This window comes from Carcharodon carcharias, chromosome 7, assembly GCF_017639515.1.
Source record: "Carcharodon carcharias isolate sCarCar2 chromosome 7, sCarCar2.pri, whole genome shotgun sequence".
In the NCBI taxonomy this organism is placed as follows: domain Eukaryota; kingdom Metazoa; phylum Chordata; class Chondrichthyes; order Lamniformes; family Lamnidae; genus Carcharodon; species Carcharodon carcharias.
This window is the reverse complement of record NC_054473.1, coordinates 13,611,827-13,632,444: the sequence shown is the minus strand read 5'-3', so window position 1 is coordinate 13,632,444 and position 20,618 is coordinate 13,611,827. Positions and strand designations below refer to the sequence as shown.

General features: G+C 41.2%; 1 protein-coding gene across 3 annotated transcripts in view; it reads left to right on the top strand.

Moving 5' to 3' along the window:
* The window catches only part of prkar2aa (protein kinase, cAMP-dependent, regulatory, type II, alpha A), a 331,945-nt gene that overhangs the window by 262,765 nt on the left and 48,562 nt on the right, over window positions 1-20,618 (top strand). For all 3 annotated transcript variants that reach the window (XM_041191726.1, XM_041191724.1, XM_041191723.1), the window contains one exon: window positions 13,327-13,433. In XM_041191726.1, the coding sequence (XP_041047660.1) occupies window positions 13,327-13,433 (107 nt within the window). The remainder of the gene's footprint in view (window positions 1-13,326; window positions 13,434-20,618) is intronic.

The following is a 20,618-nucleotide window of genomic DNA, read 5'->3' as shown; positions in this document are numbered from 1 at the left end:
AGGGGGCTTTTAAACCAAAAACAAGTTTGAGAAACACTGATCCATGCCATAAAAAGGAGATAAAGAACCTGGTGCTTTGGTTAATCCAAATGTAGAGTGGTACTGGAATTTTTAATTGAGTACCTCGTGTAATTTGTGGACTAGTCCTCTTGCATGCAAATATGGCATTTTTTTTGCCTGAGTTTTCATTTGGTTTCCTGATTGAGCTGTTTGGAGCAGAACCAGACCGAGGACATGAGTTTCCCCACATTTTAGGAAAAATAAATGTAATCAACCTGGGCAGTTTGCATTAATTCTGGTGACCAGCTTAAAGAATGCTGCTCTATAAAGGGCTTGGAATGCTGTATGGTCGAGAAAGATTCCTTTTTTTTTAAAACAGGCAGTTAAGACAAAGGCTCTGTAGCAACCTTTTGAGTTTGCCAAGATATACTGAGCCTCCATGTGCCAATATCTGGTAGAGGAATGCAGATTCTAATCTGCGATCAGAGTGGCCTGGCACACCAGTGACAGGTTAATGGAAGGATTTAACTTTCCATTTCAGTGTTGTATGAGGTATTTTTGTGAGACTGTGGAAGTTGATTTAGTCTGCATGGATTGATGCTGATATGAAACAGTCGGTTGTCAATAGCAACCACAATTCATTGGTCTTCAACTTTGAATAAATAATACTTTTAATATGGCTAGAACTTTTGATTTATTCTTTAAATTAGCATTCGTGGTTTATATATTTTTTATCTGGAGCAATTTGTTTGGTTTTATTGAAGGCCAGTAACCCTTTGAGAGCTTTGACTTTAAGATAGAGAAGAACAAAACTTCCTGCAAATTGTGTTGGCTTGCAAAAATCTAATATTCTGAACGCTGAACAGATGGCTCCATAACTTTGTAGATTTACATAAAGGTCAGTGGTATTGCTGACTTTTCATAAAACAAAAGCATAACAGATGCAAAGCCTCAAAATGTTACTCACAAAAGGCACTACCTTGCATAATTTGTGAATGGAACTACAAATGCAGAGACGAATTGGAGAGACGGAAAAAGTACTTAAAAATGGAGGCGAAAGCAAAGTGATCAATGAAGCACAAGATAAGCAGGTAACTGATTAAGAACAGGTCAGAAGGAAAAGGAATGAGAGTAAAATTGTCTGATGGAGAGAGGTACTTTGTGCGTGAATGAAGAAAGTATGTTCAAAATAAATGATGAGCGAGAGGCACAAATTGTTGTGAGGTGGGTCTGTCTTAAGAGCTTGAAGCCACTTTACTTGGACTAAGGCAAGAACTGGAGGTAAACATTTCTAGTTTCAAAATATTTTGGAAGCAAAAAATAATGGATAAAAGGATGGATGGCAACATCAAAACTACCATTACAACACAAGCATGTTATAGGGATGGTGCAAATCTGGAATTTATTTGGTTACAGTTCAGCAATAAGAAGAAAGCTGCTACTGTTTTTGAAATGTGTTATGGATTCCAAAACAGTGGAAAGGGAGATAGGCAGTGAAATTTGGACATGTTAAGGAAAGTATGCAGAAATAAAGGGACAATAATAAAGGGCAATTATCCTTGGATAATGTGTAACGCAAGTAGAAAAAAGGGGACAGAGTTTCTACTTTCTATACCATTGTGTTTTATTTAGCCCAACAAAGAAATGAGCAGAGCTATGTTTTGTTGCTCAAAGTGAAGTGAGGGAAATAAGTTATGCAAGCGTGTGGAAACATCCAAGAAATAGTGACCTAACATATTAGGTTGGAAATGAAAATTGATAGTGAGAGAATGGTAAAATGTTAAGATAATTGAGTGGGAATAAACACATTTCAGCAAGACAAAACAGAACTTCCCCATATAAAGTGGAAAGAAAAATTGGAAGATATGACGAGCCAGGCTGAGTAGACAAATAATTTGTAGTGTAAGGAGCTAAGGCATTATGTTTTCATGAAATACTTATATTGCTGAAAAAGCCATTTGTAAAAGCTGTTTGTCTTGCGCTCATCGGGACAATTCGTAGGAATACCAATGTAAGGGAAAACAACAAATTTATACTGCATGAAAAGAGTGCTGATTGGTTGGCAAGTGAACTCTGATTGGTAGAGGTATTGCCGTGGAGAATGCACCAGTTAACTGATGACTGACAATTAACTGCCAAGTATTGTTTGAAATTTAGACTAGGCAGCTTGAATCTGGTCAAGGCATTGCCCTATGGAATGAAACAGTGAATGGATGTCACTTATTTTGTTTAGCTGAAACAGGCACAATGTGTGTACATGTTCTTTCTGTCTGCAAAGAACAGGGCCCTGTTTTTTAACATATATAGTTTCCAGTACATGCAAATGCGCCACATTGCGAGCCTGACCGACCATCTTAAATTGGTTGTCAGCGTAATTCTGAGCACATTGTGGATGCCATTTGCTAAATAACCCTATCGCTGAATCACATCTAATGTTTTGAGTTTTGCAATCATGGGTTGGTTGGGTACAGTTTGTATCTTGTCTATTGCAAATAGTGGAAGGGACATGCTGATTGATATGATCCACCAGTCTTTGAGACGTATGGTTTACATACCTAGCGTCACATGGCACTGAAATTCATATACCACACTACTCATTTGTGCAATAGGTAGAATGTCTTTTTGGTTTGACTGCAGCATCTTGTTAGTGGCGAATACCACTCGTGTTGCTACTACATAGTAGCAATGTGAAACAGCTAGCTTCATCTGTTGTTCAAATTTTTGAGATAGCTTGCCCTTCCAGAGCATTCTGAGGTAGATTGGGCACGTTTCAGGAATGAAAGTGATAGCCTGAGGCCCGTTCATGAGTTTGCGCGTATACAGTGTGAAATGATCTGTTCAACGTAGTCATTATCCCACAGGATGCCTTTGATGCACCATATTTCAGCATCATGCTTGCATGGTGAGCAAATGGCCAAGGCCCTATTTTTGAGATTGCTGATAAGGCCAATTTTATAACTTATTGAGCTATAAAAATCTCAACGTGTATATTGACCTTAATGGGCTTCATCCTGCACTTACATTCACCTTTGAAATGGGACAGTCAAATGAACTCCCTTTCCTCAATGTACTAGTTGAGAAACCTGCAAGGCGGTCTCCAAGATCTCCCGAAAGCCTACCCTGACTGGTCAGTATATGCTACTGCTTATAAAGGGGGAAATATAAATCAAAATACCTTTCTATTTACAGATGGGTGGTGAGAGGAGAAATCAGGGCTGTTTAAGTTAAACCCCCTCCTATCCGTAACAGTAGTTAGAGGTATATGACCAGGGCTAACAATGGAAAAGAAAATGAAAGCAAGAATTGAAAATATGAATGGCAAAGAAAAATAACTGGAAAAGCTTAAAGTGTGTGATGGACAGGCAACATGAAAAATATTCAAGGATTTTATAAACATGCAAGAGAATAGTTAAAGCAAGGGTAGAGCTAATTAGAATAAAAGAAGAAACTTGGTGGAGTGTGAGGAAATGGAAGAGAGATTAAATGTACTCTCAATTGATCAGTCTTTAGCCATCCATTCACCACCTTAAGTTACAATGGAGCTCCCAGTATGCTCAATCACTCGCTCATTTCCACCTTTGAAGCCCTTTTCTCCAATAAAACCCTTGCTTGCTCCCACATTGGTCATTCACTCTGGCATAGCCCCAATCTTCTCATTCTGGAGCCTGAGGGACACTGACTTTATTTATCTGGTGCATAATTCGTTAAATCACCCATTGCCAGATCTGGCTGTACCACAATAAATGCTTTTGGTCCTTGCTGTCCTCTGCCAAAACTGTTCACTACTCCTGAATCATCCTGGAAGGCAAAGATAACTCCTGTTGTTTTTTTTGAACTGCCAACCATTTGCTTCAATCCTTCTTCCCTGCTTTTTTCCCATCCTTGCAATCATGAACAAATAAGAGGAACTCCTGATATTCTTGGACAGTAAGCTTAAGACCATCCATTCATCTGCCTTTGTCACCAGACCTGTCTTCCTTGCCCACCAACCTGTCCTAAGGTTCTTCTGACTTTAAGCATGCCTTCCTCTCCTATCCCCATATGTCTTCTCTGAGGTCATCTTACCTATGAGACCCAACATCTCCTCTGTTGACCTCATTCCCACTAAACTGCTTACCTTCCAACTATCCATCTTGTCCCCGTGTGCTTGCTGGCATTGTAATGGCCTCTCTCTCTCTTGTACTCTGTCTGTCTCCTTTTCTTTCGAAACTTTTTTTTTTCAAAACAGTCATCATCGACCTTCTCCTCGGGAGACTTGCCCTTCCAAACTAGTATCCCATTTTCACTTTTTCCTCTTTGAAGTACTTGAATACATTGTTGCTTCCCAAATCTGCACTCATCTTTTCTTCCATTTGAATCTCTCCCATTAGATTCCCATCCTACCACAAGCCTGAAATGGCCTGAATCAGTCAAGAATGGCATGCTTTGTGATTGTGACCGTGATACACTGTTTCTGCTTGTCTGGCACGACCTTACCTAACAAATAACTTCTCTAGTGAATTTTCAGCAGAACCACTGGATAGCAGGTTGAAGCATTACCCTTTCCACCCCTGCCCCTCCAAACCCCAACCGCTATAGGAGCAATGAGGCCAAATTAGTTGCTGTTGGTTAAGATCTGTGACTGTAACCACAATGCTCTATTTCCCTTTGTTCATCTTGATCTCTCTGCAGACTTTGACCATATCAACCTCCTTTAACACCAATTCTCTATTGTTCATCACAGTTGACCAACCTCGCTTGGTTCCACTCTTAATTGCCTAATTGTAGCCAAAACACCCCCTGCAATGACTTCTTTTCACACTCTACATTTACCTCTGGTGTACCCCAAGGATTTATCACTGGCTCCTTCTTTATCCTTACCTACATGATGCCACATGGCAATGCTGGTTACACTCAGCTCTAACTCACCACTACGTCTCTCAAACTCTCCACTGCCTTCCTGTTGTCAGTTTACTTGTTCCTTCAACTCTACGTCCTCTCAAGTTCCACGCTTATTTTGCCCCAGAGCTCTGAATTTTTTCTCTCTCTCCTCTTCCTCTTCCCTTCTCTCTCTCTCGCCTACCTCCTTAAAGTCTACTGTTTGAGCAAGCATTAATTGGCCCTACTACTATAATTTCTTCGGTTCATTGTTAAATTTCATCTGATATGCTTCTGTGAAGATCCTTGGGAAGCTTTTCTATGTTGAAGGCATTATATAAATGCAGGTTGGTTTCACAGAAGGCAATGATAGCGAGAATAGTGAGGATGTGTTGGAGCAATTAGGTAAACTGGGTAAGTTGTATAAGTTGATTTCAGGTTATATGTTAAAATGGTTAATTGGATAGATTGTGCATGTTGAACAAATTGATGGAATTCAAAGTGGGCAAAGTGCTGGGCCATGATGGTATGCACTCTGGGATGCTGACAGATACTAGATGCAATTAGCAGAGACTCTAACCACACTCAAACATCATTGCATGAAGAAGTTGTGTCAGAACTTGAGACTTGTCATTACAACTCCTCCCCTCAAGAATAGTCATAGAAATATACTAAATAACATAGGCCTTTCAACCTGAGTTTCTATACAGTAGTTCATAATGAGGTATAACATTAAAATTAGTTATTTAAGGACAGGCAGTGCACATTTGTAAGAGGCATGTCTTACCCAACATTTAATAGATTTCTTTGAAGAAGAAACAGATTATAAAAAAGGAAATACAGTGAATGTTGTGTATACGATTTTAAGAAGGCATTTGTTAAGGTGCCACTTAGGTTTGTTGGTGTAATAGAGATGCATCATCACATCATCAAGAGAATTTGTTAGTACAAATATGAAGGTGGCTCATGGATCCTTCTTAACACTTGAGAAATGGAACCAATATTTTCCTCTGCAGGTCAGTTTTCGACTCAATGCCCTTGTAGCTACCCCCTTCCCTGGATCAGCCACTTAACCCTTGTGGTTCGGAGGTCTACTCTGGATATTAATGACTCAATGTACACTTTACTTGCATTACAAGCAACACTTTTATTAACCTAAATCCCTTAGGATATAAATCGACATCAATGTAAAAATACTGATGCAAGTATCTGCTAATGTATACACACAATCCAGTTGCTTGGTTTCTTGAGATACCGACAAGATCGGGTGGTCGAACCATCCTGTTCTGTAACTCATGTTGAGCTGATTAGGCTATCCTCTTTTCTGACTGCAGCCACGATTTTCCTGCACATCTGGTTCTTAGACCCTTCTTTTGGACCTGCATAATACATTTGTAGTGATGTCGTTTTCTCATTGGCACAGTGCTTTCAGCCTCAAGTTACCCGCCAGTGAGATGATGAGTCCTTGGGGTCATCACAGCTGTCTGCACCCTGATTACAGCATTCAAACCACACTGGGCTGGTCCTTTGTTCCAGGGTTCTGTGTGTGTAGGTGCAACTTAACTAGCTTCTGCTGACATGTCTGGGCATGTTCTCTCTCTTCTGGTTACTGTCTGGGCCTGTTCTCTCTCTTCTAGTTGTTATCTGTCCAGGACGGTGATACAGTGGTATTGTCACTGAACTAGTAATCCAGAGACCCAGGATAATGCTCTGGGGACCTGGGTTCGAATCCTACCACGGCAGTCGGTAGAATTTGAATTCAACAAAAATCTGGAATTAAAAGCTTGATGATGACCATGAAACGATTGCCGATTGTTGTAAAAAACCCACCTGGTTTGTAAGGAAATCTGCTGCCCTTACCTGGTCTGGCCTATATGTGACTCCAGACCCAGAGCATCCTTTTAAACAAGGGCAATTAGGGATGGACAATAAATGCTAGCCCAGCCAGCATCCTCTGAATGAATAAAAGAAAAATCTAACCCTCTTCCCAAGCAACAATTTCATTTTATATTTAAAATACATTATTCGATCTCTGATGCCACATTTGGTATGATTTCTACAAAGGAAACCAATATATAAATAGTTTCAAACTACAAAAAAAAACTCAAAATATCAACATTCTAACAATTTCATTGTGATCTTGTTCTATATTGCAAAAGTTGGTGGTTTCTCTTCATTTACTGACAACTAAACTCTATTTTCAGTTGTTTAACAACAATGTTGTTGCCAGGCTTATTAACACATTCATGTCTACACTTCTTAAAAAAAAATATGAAGTACGTATAAAAATGTGGACATGCGTATAAAGAGTATAATAACATTTGCAATTACCATGGAGAGGATTATTTTGGGAGAGTAGGTACATTGACACAGCCTTGTTTGACCCCATTCTTCACTGAAATTGGGTTTGTTTTGGTTCTGTTGATGAGGATCCTAGCTTGCATGCCACTGTGAAGTAGGCGAAGGATGGTGACAAATTTGAAGTGGATACGCCATAAGTCTTTGCAGTTGACAAGGTGGCTTTCATGAGGTTGAAAAGGGCCACGTACAGCGGTTGGTGGTGTTCCTTGCACTTTTCTTGAATTTACTGCACAATGAAGATCATAAAATAACACTGCAACTCTGGAAGGAGTTTCCCAGCAACTGGGAGAATGTGGTTGAGGAGGATCTTTGCAATGATCTTCCCTGTGGCAGACAGCAAGGAGACTTCTCTGCAATCGGATTTGTCTCCCGTCAGTGTTCCTTCAACACTGCATTTAAGAGCTACCTTAGATTATGTGTTCTAGTACTGCAGTGGGTCTGAACTTCACAATCCTCTGTTAGAGGCAAGTGCTACCATCTGTAACCAACTTTTAAATACTGGTCTGTCCGCAAGAATGACCCAAACCTCCCTGTCTCTTGCCATTTTAACACTCCACCCTGCTCTCTTGCCCACATGTCTGTCCTTGGCTTGCTGCATTGTTCCAGTGAAGCCCAAGCAACCTGGAGGAACAACACCTCATTTTCCGACTAGGCACTTTACAGCCTTCCAGACTGAATATTGAATTCAACAACTTTAGGTCGTGAGCTCCCTCCCCCATTCCCACCCCCTTTCTATTTCCCCCTTCCTTTTTTTCCCAATAAATTATAAAGATTTTCCTTTTCCCACCTATTTCCATTATTTAAAAAAAAAAACACCCCCACTAGAGCTATACCTTGAGTGCCCTACCATCCATTCTTAATTAGCACATTCGTTTAGATAATATCACCAACTTTAACTTTAACACCTATGTGTTCTTTTGTACTATTGTTGTTGACATCTTTTGATGATCTGCTTCTATCACTGCTTGTTTGTCCCTACAACCACACCCCCCCCACCTCTCTCTCTCTCTCTCTCTCTCTCTCTCTCCGCCCCCCCACACACACACCTTAAACCAGCTTATATTTCAACTCTTTCTTGGCCTCGAACTCAAGTTCTGTCGAAGGGTCATGAGGACTCGAAACGTCAACTCTTTTCTTCTCCGCCGATGCTGCCAGACCTGCTGAGTTTTTCCAGGTAATTCTGTTTTTGTTTTTGTTTTTAACTATTGCAGTTAGGTGTGAAGTAATTTTCATTCAAGTTATCGTTCCAATAGAGGTGAGAATTAATTACGGGAACTCTGAAATTAATTGCAGGAGTGATCTTGCTATGTTGAATACTTCTATACTTTTCTGCACAGTTGTTATTTTCAGTGTCCTTTTTGCAGGTTACCTCCATGATTCATTCTCTAGCAGACAGAGCAGCCTTACTGTTCAAGTTAAATCCATCGTACATTATATTAATATGCTGAAAAGGGTTATAAATTGGCATTGATAATTTGTTGGACAGGTTGTTCAAGAACATTCTGAGAAAATCTGTGTCAGCTTATATTCCATCACTCAATGGTGCTTTTGTACATGAAGGCACTGAACTATCCCAGCATAATCACTGAAGTGGAATGTTTAGTGCATTGTGGAAGAAGTACCTGCCCAGCATGGCCTTTCTGTTTATCTAAATTAAACTGGCACTGCACTGTGCTTTATTTTACTCCTGTATCAATGGTTTCTGCTAAAAAGTACAAATGGTATCAAGCTTCCAGTTGGTTCTGTGGCCCGTTAACATTCATGATAATTTGAGTAATTGTGTTCGAACACCGTGGAAATTCTGCAGACTTTACCTTAAGTACTGATGTAACTTGACATCCACCACAGGCGGAAAACATTTGTCTACGGAAACTGTCATCTTCGATTTGATTATCTGAAATGCAGAGAATGCAACTTGTTTGTAAGTTTTTCCAGTGTAAAATAGATCCCAATTGAAGGATCAACATTTATATCTGCTTTTAAAGCCTGTTATAAATTTGCCATCTTCAGTGATGCAGAAAATTCATATATTAGCGAATTGCTCTTTTGGTCAGGTCTACCCCTTCTGGTGTACGTTGGTGGGCAAGTCAGGAAAAGATTTTTTTGGCTGTTGGCTATATACATCAGAGTGTTTTTCTTAATTGTGCTAGGCAGCTTTATGTTCTAATTCTTTAATGTTCAGTTCATAATTTAAAAAAAGGAGCAGTTAAACGTGAAACTTCCCTAGAATAAGCTTTGGGAATTCAATCTTCAGTTTGTTTCCTAGAGTAAAAAAAAAACTCTCAAATGCTTTTACACAAAGTCACAGAAACCTACTGTTAAATGTTGGGAAATTCTGCATTTGCTTGTGCGCATAATGTATAGATGTGGCTGATTAACTCCCTTCAATTGTTCTGGGTGGGAAAAAGCTCCAGTTGAAGCTTCGACTTCTGAGTGAGACTTTCATCTTGAAGTAAAAGCACGAATGAAGATTCGAAAAGACTGGAACAGTGTTTTGTAAATGCCAGTTTGTTTTTGTAGACCATGTAAAGTTGTGGTGTTTTTATCTTGCTTAAAACATTGTTTAATTACATTAAAACAACACAGTTTGATGATCCTTCCCAAAAAAATGATTTGGTTCTTCGTCACCTTTTGTTTTTCTGACTGGCAATTCAGGAATGGACGTTTTCATTAATCCTGAGTAGTAGCCCTTGCCAGTATTGTGGCTACTTTCCACTTACTCCTCAATTCTAATTGCTGCTGCTTTACCTCAGAATCACAGAATTTTAACAGCACAGAAGGAGGCCATTCGGCCCATCGTGTCTGCACTGGCTCACCAAATGAGCATTATGATCTAGTGCCATTGCTCTGTCTTTTCCCTGTACCCCTGCAATTTGTTTCTATTCAAATTATCGTCTAATATCCTCTTGAATTCCTCGATTGAGCCTGCCTCTACCACACTTCCAGGCAGCGCATTCCAGACCCGAGCTACGCGTTGTGTGAAAAAGTTCTTACTTACATCACATTTGCTTCCTTTACAAATCACTTTAAATCTGTGCCCTCTTATTCTTGACACTTTTACGAGCGGGAACAGCTTCTCCCTATCTACTCTGTCCAGCACCCTCATGATTTTGAATATCTCTATCAAATCTCCTCTTCGCCTTCTTCTCTCCAAGGAGAACAGCCCCAGCCTCTCCAATTTTTCCTCATAGCTGAATTTTCTCATCCCTGGAACCATTCTTTTGCACTCTGTCCATGTTCTTCCTAGCAAAATGCATCACCTCACACTTCTCCAAAAAATGGTAAGAGTTGCGGTATTTCATTGGCGGCCAATGCCTCCCACTTTTTCTACACCTCTCAGGTCCCCACCTCTCTGTTATAAAATAGTGTAACAGGAAAAAAGGACACAGGAAAATCAAACTATGTGAGACATTAAAAATAGACTTAATGTGTATGAAGATTTTTGCTGATTGCATTTTTGAAGTTTGTGACAACTGTAATTCAGTGTAACCATACGCAAATTTGCTCCAAAATAATTCTGAGGAGAGGCAGTGGAGTAGTGGCAATGTCACTGGTAATCCAGAGACCCAGACTCATAATCTGAGGCCACTGGTTCAAAATGGTGGAATTAAATATCAATTAATAGACCTGAAATTAAAAGCTAGTCTCAGTAATGGTGACCATAAAACCATCGCCAATTGCAGTAAAAGCCTATCTGGCTCACTAATGCCCTTAGGGAAGGAAATCATCAATCCTGGTCCATCCTACAAGTGGCTCTGAAATGGCCTAGCTAGTCTAAAAGGAATGAAACCTGACCTAGGCACTGGAAACACCATTGGCAAACTCATCCCTGAGAGGTATGCAGCACAGTAGTATATAGTCGGAAGGGAGTGCTGTGGGAGTCCTCAACACACCTATGGACCTCATGAAGCTCCATGGCATCAAGTCAAATGTGGGCAACAAAACCTCCTGGTTACCACCTACCGCCATTTCCGAACCCCCCCCGCCACCCACTGCAGCTGATGAATCAGCTCTCTTCCATGTTGAACATCACTTGGAGGAAGCACTGAGGGTGGCAAGGGCACAGATTATACTCTAGGTGGGGGACTTCATTGTCCATCACTGGGAGTGGCTCAGTAGCACCACCACTGATCAAGCTGGCCAAGTCCTGAAAGACATAGCAGCTAGACTGAGCCTGTGACAGGTGGTGAAGGGATCAAAAAGAGTAAAAACTTGGGTTCTGAAAAAGTGTCATATTGGACATGAAACGTTAATTCTGTTTCTCTCTCCACAGACCTGCTGAATTTTTCCAGCATTTTTATAATCTAAGAGGGAAAACCTTCTTGACCTCATCCTTACCAGTCAACACGTTGCAGATACGTCTATCCATGACAGTATAGGTAGGAGTGACCACTGCACAGTCGTTGTGGAGATGAAGTCCCGCCTTCACATTGGAAAATACTCTCCATTGTGCTGTGTGGCACGACCACCCTGTTAAGATTTCGAATAGATCTAGCAATTCAAAACTGGGAGTGAGGCGCTGTGGGCTATCAGCAGGAGCAGAATTGTATTCAATCACAATCTGTAACCTCATGGCCCAACGTATCCCCAACTCTATCATTGCTATCAAGTGGTGCATCAATCTTGGTTTAATGAAGAGTGCAGGAGGACATGCCAGGAGCGGCACCAGGCATACCTAAAAATGAGGTATCAACTTGGTGAAGCTACTACACAAGATTACATGTATGCCAAACAGCAGAAGCAGCATGTCATCTACAGAGCTAAGTAATCCCACAACCAATAGATCAGCCCTAAACTCTGCAATCCTGCCATATCCATTTGTGAATGGTGGTGGATAATTAAACAACTAACTGGAGGAGGAGGTTACATGAATATCCCCGTACTCAATGGTAGGATGCCCAGCACATCTGTGTAGAAGACAAGGCTGAAACATTTATAACCATCTTCAGCAAGAAGTGCCAAGTTGTTGGAGGTCAGTCATCTCAGTCACAGGACATCGCTGCAGGAGTTGCTTGCAGTCATGTCCTAGGCCCACTTATCCTCATTTGCTTCATCAATGACTTTCCTCCATCAGAAAGTCAAAAGTGGGGATGTTTGCTGATTGTGCAATGGTCAGCACCGTTTGCAACTCTGTCCACATGCAGCAAACCCTGGACAATACTCAGGCTTGGGCTGATAAATGGCAATTTATCACCATTTGTGCCACACAAGTACCAGTCAATGACAATCTCCAATAAGATAGAACCTAACCATTTCCCCATGACGCTCAATGGCACTGTAATCATTGAATCCTCCAATATCAACACATGGGAGGTCATCATTGACCAGAAACTGAACTGGACCAGCCAGATAAATACTATGGCTACAAGAGCAGGTCAGAAGCTAGGAATTCTGCTCTGAATACTCGCCTCCTGACTCCTCCTGGCCATTTACCAGGCACAAGTCAGGAGTGTGATGGAATACTCTTCCACTTGCCTGGCTGTGTGCGGCTCCAATAACACTGAAAAAGCTTGACAACATCCAGGACAAAACAGCCTGCTTGATTGGCAGCCCATCCACCACCTTAAACATTCAGCCCCTCCACCACCAACGCCCAGTGGCAGCAGTGTGTACCATCTACAAGATGCAGTGCAGGAACTTACCAAAACTCCTTCCCATGCACCTCTGCCACCTAGAAGGACAAGGGCAGTATATGCATGGGAACACCAGTACCTGCAAGTTCCCATCCAAGCTACATACCACCCTAACTTAGAACTATGCTTATGTTCCTTCACTGTTGCTGGGCCAAAATCCTGGAACTCCCTTCCTAATAGCACCAGATGGACTGCCCTTCTCAAGGGCAATTGGGATGGGCAACAACTGCTGGCCTTGCTACCAAGGACCCCTATCCTTGAAAGAATAAATTTTTAAAAAACTTAAATTTGAACAGTGTTTGCTTGATTTTTTTTTTATCTTGCCAAAAAACTGCCATTTATATCATGTTACTTAAAACTGCATTTGCAATGGTTAATTTTCTCTGACAGATCATGGGGACGTTTCAGAAAAGAGAGAATGGAAATATAAGTTTTAAAAAAAAATCAACTCATAACATTCCATTATTTTTAACAGGAACAACTATATCAAATCCTTGATGCAATGTTTGAGAGGAAAGTTGAACCTTCAGAACACGTCATTGACCAAAATGATGATGGAGACAATTTCTATGTAATTGAAAGGTAAGGATTTTAAACTCTGTAATGGTGCAGGTTTTGGTTTAAATGCTATTACACAGGAACATTAGAAAAAAATGAAGAATCCCTTTTAATAGCAATGTTTAGTTGATTTCACCAGAACATCATAACTGAAAACTGCTGTCATATAAATCAAATCATTGTTGATGCATTGTTTAAAATATGCCTTTCAGGTGACCTTTTATTTTTAACCAGTTATCACTGAAGCGAAGAATTAAATGTTCTTTGACATAGCTGTTTCTTTTACCTCATTTGGTCCTGAAGAATAAATATTGTACCTGCCCTTGAGCACACTGCAGTATTGAAGGAAGCATTCAATGCAAGTTTAACATTACACTACAAAATCATAGTAACATAGCTGGATGTTTATTAAATAAAAAAAGAATCGTTTATTTGCTGCTGCCTTTGATTATATGTTGCCTGAACTAATTTCTGGACTGAGGGGAATGTCCTGTAAGGTAAGATTGAGTAGACATATGCTAAATTTTAGGAAATCTAGACTGAGATGATCTAAAGGGGCTTTAAAAGGGTAGATGCTGACAAGATGTTTTCCCTGGCTCGGGAGTATAGAACTAGGGGGTCACAGTCCCAGAATTTAGGACAGAGAAGACGAGAAACTCCTTCACTCAAAAGCGTTGTGAGTCTTTGGAATTTTCTACCCCAGAGAGCTGTGAATGCTCGGTTGTTGAGAATAATTAAAACAACGATTGATGAGATTTTTGAACACCGAGGGATCCATGGGATATGTGAATAATACTGAAAGCGGAGTTGAGGTTGGAAGATCAGCCATGATCATATGGAACGATGGCGCAGGCTTGAAGGCTGAATTGCCTAGTACTGCCCCTATTTCTTATGTAGGTTGAGCTGTAAGTTAAATGTTGTGTGACAGCCTGACTCATTATCATTGTATAGAAATTAAGAAATCTTATTGCTGTAGTTCATGGCGAATCATAACCTACATAGAAAGGACAAATTAGGGGCATCCTGAAAATCCATAAGATTGTATCTTGTTTAAAGCATTTAAAAACTGGACCTTTTCATATTTAGCCTCTTGATAAACTTTGAAAAACTTTTGGCCAGTGTTGCCTGCCTCTTACTGAATTATTTTTGTTGTGCCATGCTGATGGTGTTTCCAGATTTCCAGCCCCAGGCAGTATGCCACACTCATCTCCAGATTGATTCCATCCCCTTTTATATTAGCAGTCCCTTCACTCCTCCAAACAAGCTGTTTTGATTTTCTTGCTTTCTTCTTCCTTCCTTCCTTCCAATCTATATTTTAAAAAAAGCAGTCCTAATGCTACCCCACCCTCCTGATGAGTTGATTTTCCTGTGCTCTCTCCTCTTCTTCCCCCCCCACCCCCCGCCCAGCCCTTGTGTTTATTCCCCCTACCCCCAAAGTCCTGTAGAAGGTGTTCTGCTGAGGTATTTCCCACTCTGATATAGTGATATTCTGATTCTCTGATCCTGGTAATTACGTACTTCAGCTTTCTTGCCCCGCATGACCAGAAGACCACATTTGGTTGTGGCTTTTCTCTGTGAATGCCAGTGAAAATTGACTAGCAGTATATTTTTAAAAATGAAGAATTGCTACACAGCAACAAGGCATACTGCATGGAAAAGTCACAGTAAGGTTCCATACCAAGTACTTGGTTTATGAATTTACACTTAACACAATATTTCATCTCCTCTTAAAATAATAAATGTTAAAATGCTTTTCATGATGCATATTATATGAAGACTTACTGAATAACATTGTGGGATTGGAAGAAAATGCTTTGGTGGCAGAAAAATTAAGGTGAGTTGTCAGGTTATTCAGATCATCAACTAGACCTATTGTTTATATTTAATCACACATGAAATGCATATGCATATACGAAATGACTAATTCAGAAGAGATATGAAGTTTTATTTCACAATTTGGTGCCATCAAGTAAATTGCTGTAAGGTTTATTTTCTGCTTCTTCCCTAATATTTTAAGTAGTGATGTTTATTCAGCACATTTTTAAAGTTTTTCTGTCACTTGCCACTGCCTTACAATAAGTTTGAATGTTCTGTGGACTTGAAAGAAATATTTTTCTGAAGTTAAAAGCATGTGCTATGATAGCTAATAAATGTAGATCTACATGGTGATGATTTAAATGTATTTAATAATGTTTCCATTGGGCTACTTTTACTTTGGTTTGGCAAATAAGGATAAAATTCTTACGCCAATTTTGCAAGCAGAACTGCATGAAAACAAATCAGCCAGAAGGTATGCACATCACAAAAAGTGAGCAACAGTTATTTATTAAAAATCCCAACAGACTAGAAGCCCTGACTTGTGTAAAGGGCTTTCTTTTTACATAGGATCATCTTCATCTCAGAAGCTTCACAGAAGTACTTTATGCACACTGAATCACTCTGAAGTGCAATAATTATTATTATATAATTACATAGTGCATGCAGCTTGTGAACAGCAAGACCTACGCAACGCAGAAATCAGATGAATAACCAGATTAGCTGGTTTCTCTACTGATGGATGGGGGCCTGGCAAATGCTCTGTTTTTACAAATATTGTTATGGGTAAAAACACAAACAGATGGCATTTTTATGTTACAAGCAATCCAAAGAAAATCATCCACTACAACAATGTGGCACACCTTCAGTACTGTGTTGAAGCATCAACTTAGGTTCTCCGCTTCATTGATTCTTTTATACTAAACAGACAGCTATATCCAAAAGCAGCCCTAAATTTGTTGCTTTGCCCTCTAGATGAAATTGGCCTGTTCCAACTTTCTTTCTGCAATCGTAGATGTTGGTGTATAAGTTGACCTTTGAAGCCTCGAAATATCTTCAAAAACGGGCGTTGACTTATATGCCAGTTATAAAATGATAACCACCCACACTGGTGGCTCATATTTGAAACGTCACTGGCATTTGACGCAAAGAGTGTGTATGTCTTAAACTCCCGTATATCTTCACAACACAGCGCACATCACCTTTTGATCCCTTGTGCCCAGTTATGAGATACAGGTTTGTAAAACATGCATTTGTGGGGTTAAAAATTTGAGGCTGCCCACTAACGAGAGTATAACATATCATTGTTGGAAAGAGGCTTATATGCCAAGTAAATGCAAAAACATGATTTTTGGGACCGAAAAATTGGTGTCGCATTATACACCAGGCCAACTTACAATAGGGAAAAAAATGATGGATAGCGTGTTAAATGGATCCAAGAAAGGCAGTGAAGTACAAGACTGGACGCGGATCTTTCCTGTATTAGTAGATTTATTCACAGGATGCAGCATTACAGATCCCTGCCTCCAAACTACCAACCTGGTGTTCAGTTACCTCTCTTTATATGCATTCATAGTGCTTAATCAAACAATGCCCATCACTTGCGTATCTTTGACAACATAACCAATCTTTAGCCCAGTTGCTCCTACATTTTCTAACTCAACTGAAGTGCTTTTTTCCCCAGGAGGAGCCAAGGATTACTGGTGTTACAGCTGATGGATCCCTCAATAAAATGGTTGAAATATAAATGGAAACTGAGCTGTTATAACCACCAGGAAAGACTGAATAGACTGGGGCTCTATTCTCTAAAAGAGATGAGGGGTGATCTAGCAGAAGTCATTAAATTACTAAGGGATTTCATGGTGTGTGAACATACGAAATAGGAGCAGAAATAGATACTTTGGTCCCTCAGGCCTGCCCTGCCATTCAATAAGCTCATGGCTGATATGTTTGTGTTTCGAGTTCCACATTCCCATCTACCCCCAATAACCTTAGATTCTTGTTAGGCAAGGGAATCAATCTATCTGTGCCTTAAAAATATTCAGTGACCCTACTTCCACTGCCTTCAAAGTCGCACAACCCTCAGAGAAAACATTTCTCTTCATCTCTGTCCTAAAAGGGTGACCCCTAATTTTAAAACAGTTTCCCCTCATTCTGGGCTCAGCCACAAGAGGAAGCATCCTTTCCACATCCACCTTGTCAAGACCATTCAGAATCTTATTTACTTCAATCAAGTCACCCCTCACTCTTCTAAACTCCAGTGGAAACAAGCCCAGCCTGAACATCCTATCCTCAGAAGACAACCTGCTCATTCCAGTTATCAATCTAGTAAATCTTTTCTGAACCGCCCTCCAATGCATTTACACCCTTAAATAAGGAGATGAAAACTGCGCACAGTATTCAAGATGCGGTCTCACCAATGCCCTGTATTGACTTCTGGGGGAGACTAGACCTAGGGATTATAATATAAATTAGTCACTGAAATCCAGTTGGGAATGCAGGCAAAACTTCTTTATCCAGAGATTGGGTAGAATATGGAACTTGCTACTTGAGGCAAATAGCTTAGATTCATTTAAGGGGAAACCAGATGAACACCTGAGGCTGACATGAATAGAAAGCAATGTTGATCTTGTTAGATGAAGTAGAGTGGGGAGGAGGCTTGTCTGGAGTATAAACACTAACATAGACTAGCTGGACTAAATAGTCTATTTGGAGCACTTGCCACACTCCGTTCTCTCAGGTCCAACCCTGACTTTGTCATCAAACCCGCTGACAAGGATGGTGCTATTGTCTGGCACACTGACCTCTACCTCGCAGAGGCTGAGCGCCAGCTCGCAGACACTTCCTCCTACCTCCCCCTGGACCATGACCCCACCGCTGAACATCAAGCCATTGTTTCCAGGACTGTCACTGACTTCATCTCTGGAGATCTTCCCTCCACAGCTTCCTCATAGTCTCCTAACCTCGGACGGCCCGCTTCTACCTCCTACCCAAAATCCACAAACAGGACCGTCCTGGCAGGCCAATCATGTCAGCCTGTTCCTGCTTTACGGAACTCATTTCTTGCTATCTTGACTCCATTCTCTCTTCCCCGTCCAGTCTCTTGCCACCTACATCCGCGATTCCTCTGACGCCCTACATCATATCAACAATTTCCAGTTCCCTGGCCCCAACTGCCTCCTCTTCACCATGGACGTCCAATCCCTCTACACCTTCATTCCCCCACCGGGATGGTCTAAGTGCTCTCCGCTTCTTCCTCGAACAGAGGCCCGAACAATCCCCATCCACCACCACTCTCCTCTGTCTGGCTGAACTCGTTCTCTCACTGAACAATTTCTCCTTAAACTTGTCTCACTTCCTCCAAATAAAAGGTGTGGCTATGGGTACCCACATGGGCCCCAGCTATGCCTGTCTCTTTATGGGTATGTGGAACATTCCTTTTTCCAGTCCTACTCAGGCCTCTCCCACAACTCTTTCTCCGGTACATCGATGACTGCTTTGGTGTCACTTCATGCTCTCGTCTGGACCTGGAAAAATGTATTAATTTTGCTTCCAATTTCCACCCCTCCATCATTTTCATATGGTCCATCACTGACACTTCCCTTCCCTTCCTTGACCTCACTGTTTCAATTTCTGGTGATAGACTGTCCATCAATATTCATTACAAGCCTACCGACTCCCACAGCTACCTCACTACACGCACGACTACAGCACCTCACACCCTGCTTCCTGCAAGGACTCCATCCCATTCTTTCAGTTCCTTCGCCTCTGTTGCATCTGTTCTGATGATGCCACTTTCCAAAACAGTTCCTCTGACATGTCTTCCTTCTTCCTTAACTGAGGTTTTCCACCCACAGTGGTTGACAGGGCCCTCAACCATGTCTGGCCCATCTCCTGCACATCCGCCCTCACACCTTCCCCTCCCTCCCAGAACCACGATAGGGTCCCCCTTGTCCTCACTTATCACCCCACCAGCCTCCGCATTCAAAGGATCATCCGCCATTTCCGCCAACTGCAGCATAATGCCACCACCAAACACATTTTCCCTTCACCCCCCACCACCCTCGTCGGCATTCCGTAGGGACTGTTCCCTCCGGGACACCCTGGTCCACTCCTCCATCACCCCCAACACCTCAACCTCCTCCCACGGCACCTTCCCATGCAACCACAGAAGATACAACACCTGCCCCTTTACTTCCCCCCTCCTCACCATCCAAAGGCCCAAACACTCCTTTCAAGTGAAGCAGCACTTCACTTGCACTTCCCTCAATTTAGTCTACTGTACTCGCTGCTCCCAATGCAGTTTCCTCTACATTGGAGAGACCAAACGCAGACTGGGTGACTGCTTTGCGGAACACCTTCGGTCTGTCCGCAAGCATTACCCAGACTTCCCTGTCACTTGCCATTTCAACACACCACCCTGCTGTCATGCCCACATGTCCGTCCTTGGCCTGCTGCAACGTTCCAGTGAAGCTCAACGCAAACTGGAGGAACAGCACCTCATCTTCCGATTTGGCACTTTACAGCCTTCCATTGAGTTCAACAACTTCACATCATGAACCCTCTCCTCCATCCCCACCCCCTTTCCGATCCCCCTTTTTCTAATTATTTATATATTTTTAAAATATATTTTTCTCTTCTCACCTATTTCTACTATTATTTTTAAATTTATTTCCATCCATTGTTTTATTTCCACCTTTTAGCCTATTTCGATCCCTTCCCCCTGCCCCACCCCCACTAGAGCCATCTGTCACTTGCTCATCCTGCTTTCTACCCTTAATGTCACGATTAGCACATCCTTTAGCTAATAACAGCACCATCAACACCCTTTTGTCTTTTTATCAATGACATCTTTGGCAATCTCTTTGCCTCCACCTATCATTAGCTCTCTATCCAGCTCCACCTGTCTCACCCCCCCTCAAACAGCTTATATTTCACCTCATTTCTATTTTTCTTTAGTTCTGATGAAGAGCCATATGGACTTGAAACGTTAACTCTCTCTTCCTCTGCATAGATGCTGAGTTTTTCCAGCTATTTTTGTTTTAGTCTATTTCAATGTTGTACATTCTATGTAAAAAAGCATATGTATCCCTTAACTACTATACATACAATATGTTGACACATATACAAATATTTAAAAGACACTTTCTCAATATTTTTAAATGGACTAGTTTTATACCACTTTGTAAGATCCAGAAAGAGTTCCAATTTTAAAAAAATATTTTTATAAGAGCAAGGAATTGGGTGGAGTGTGATGGGGGAAGTTTGAGGCACTTGGGGCAGGTGGGCATGTCATATCTTACTTAAAAAAATAAATTAATTCTGTAGTGCAAAACTTGCAGGAATCCCTACTAGTGGAAAAGGGGAACCTATTCCTGTGTTGATACAGCATAG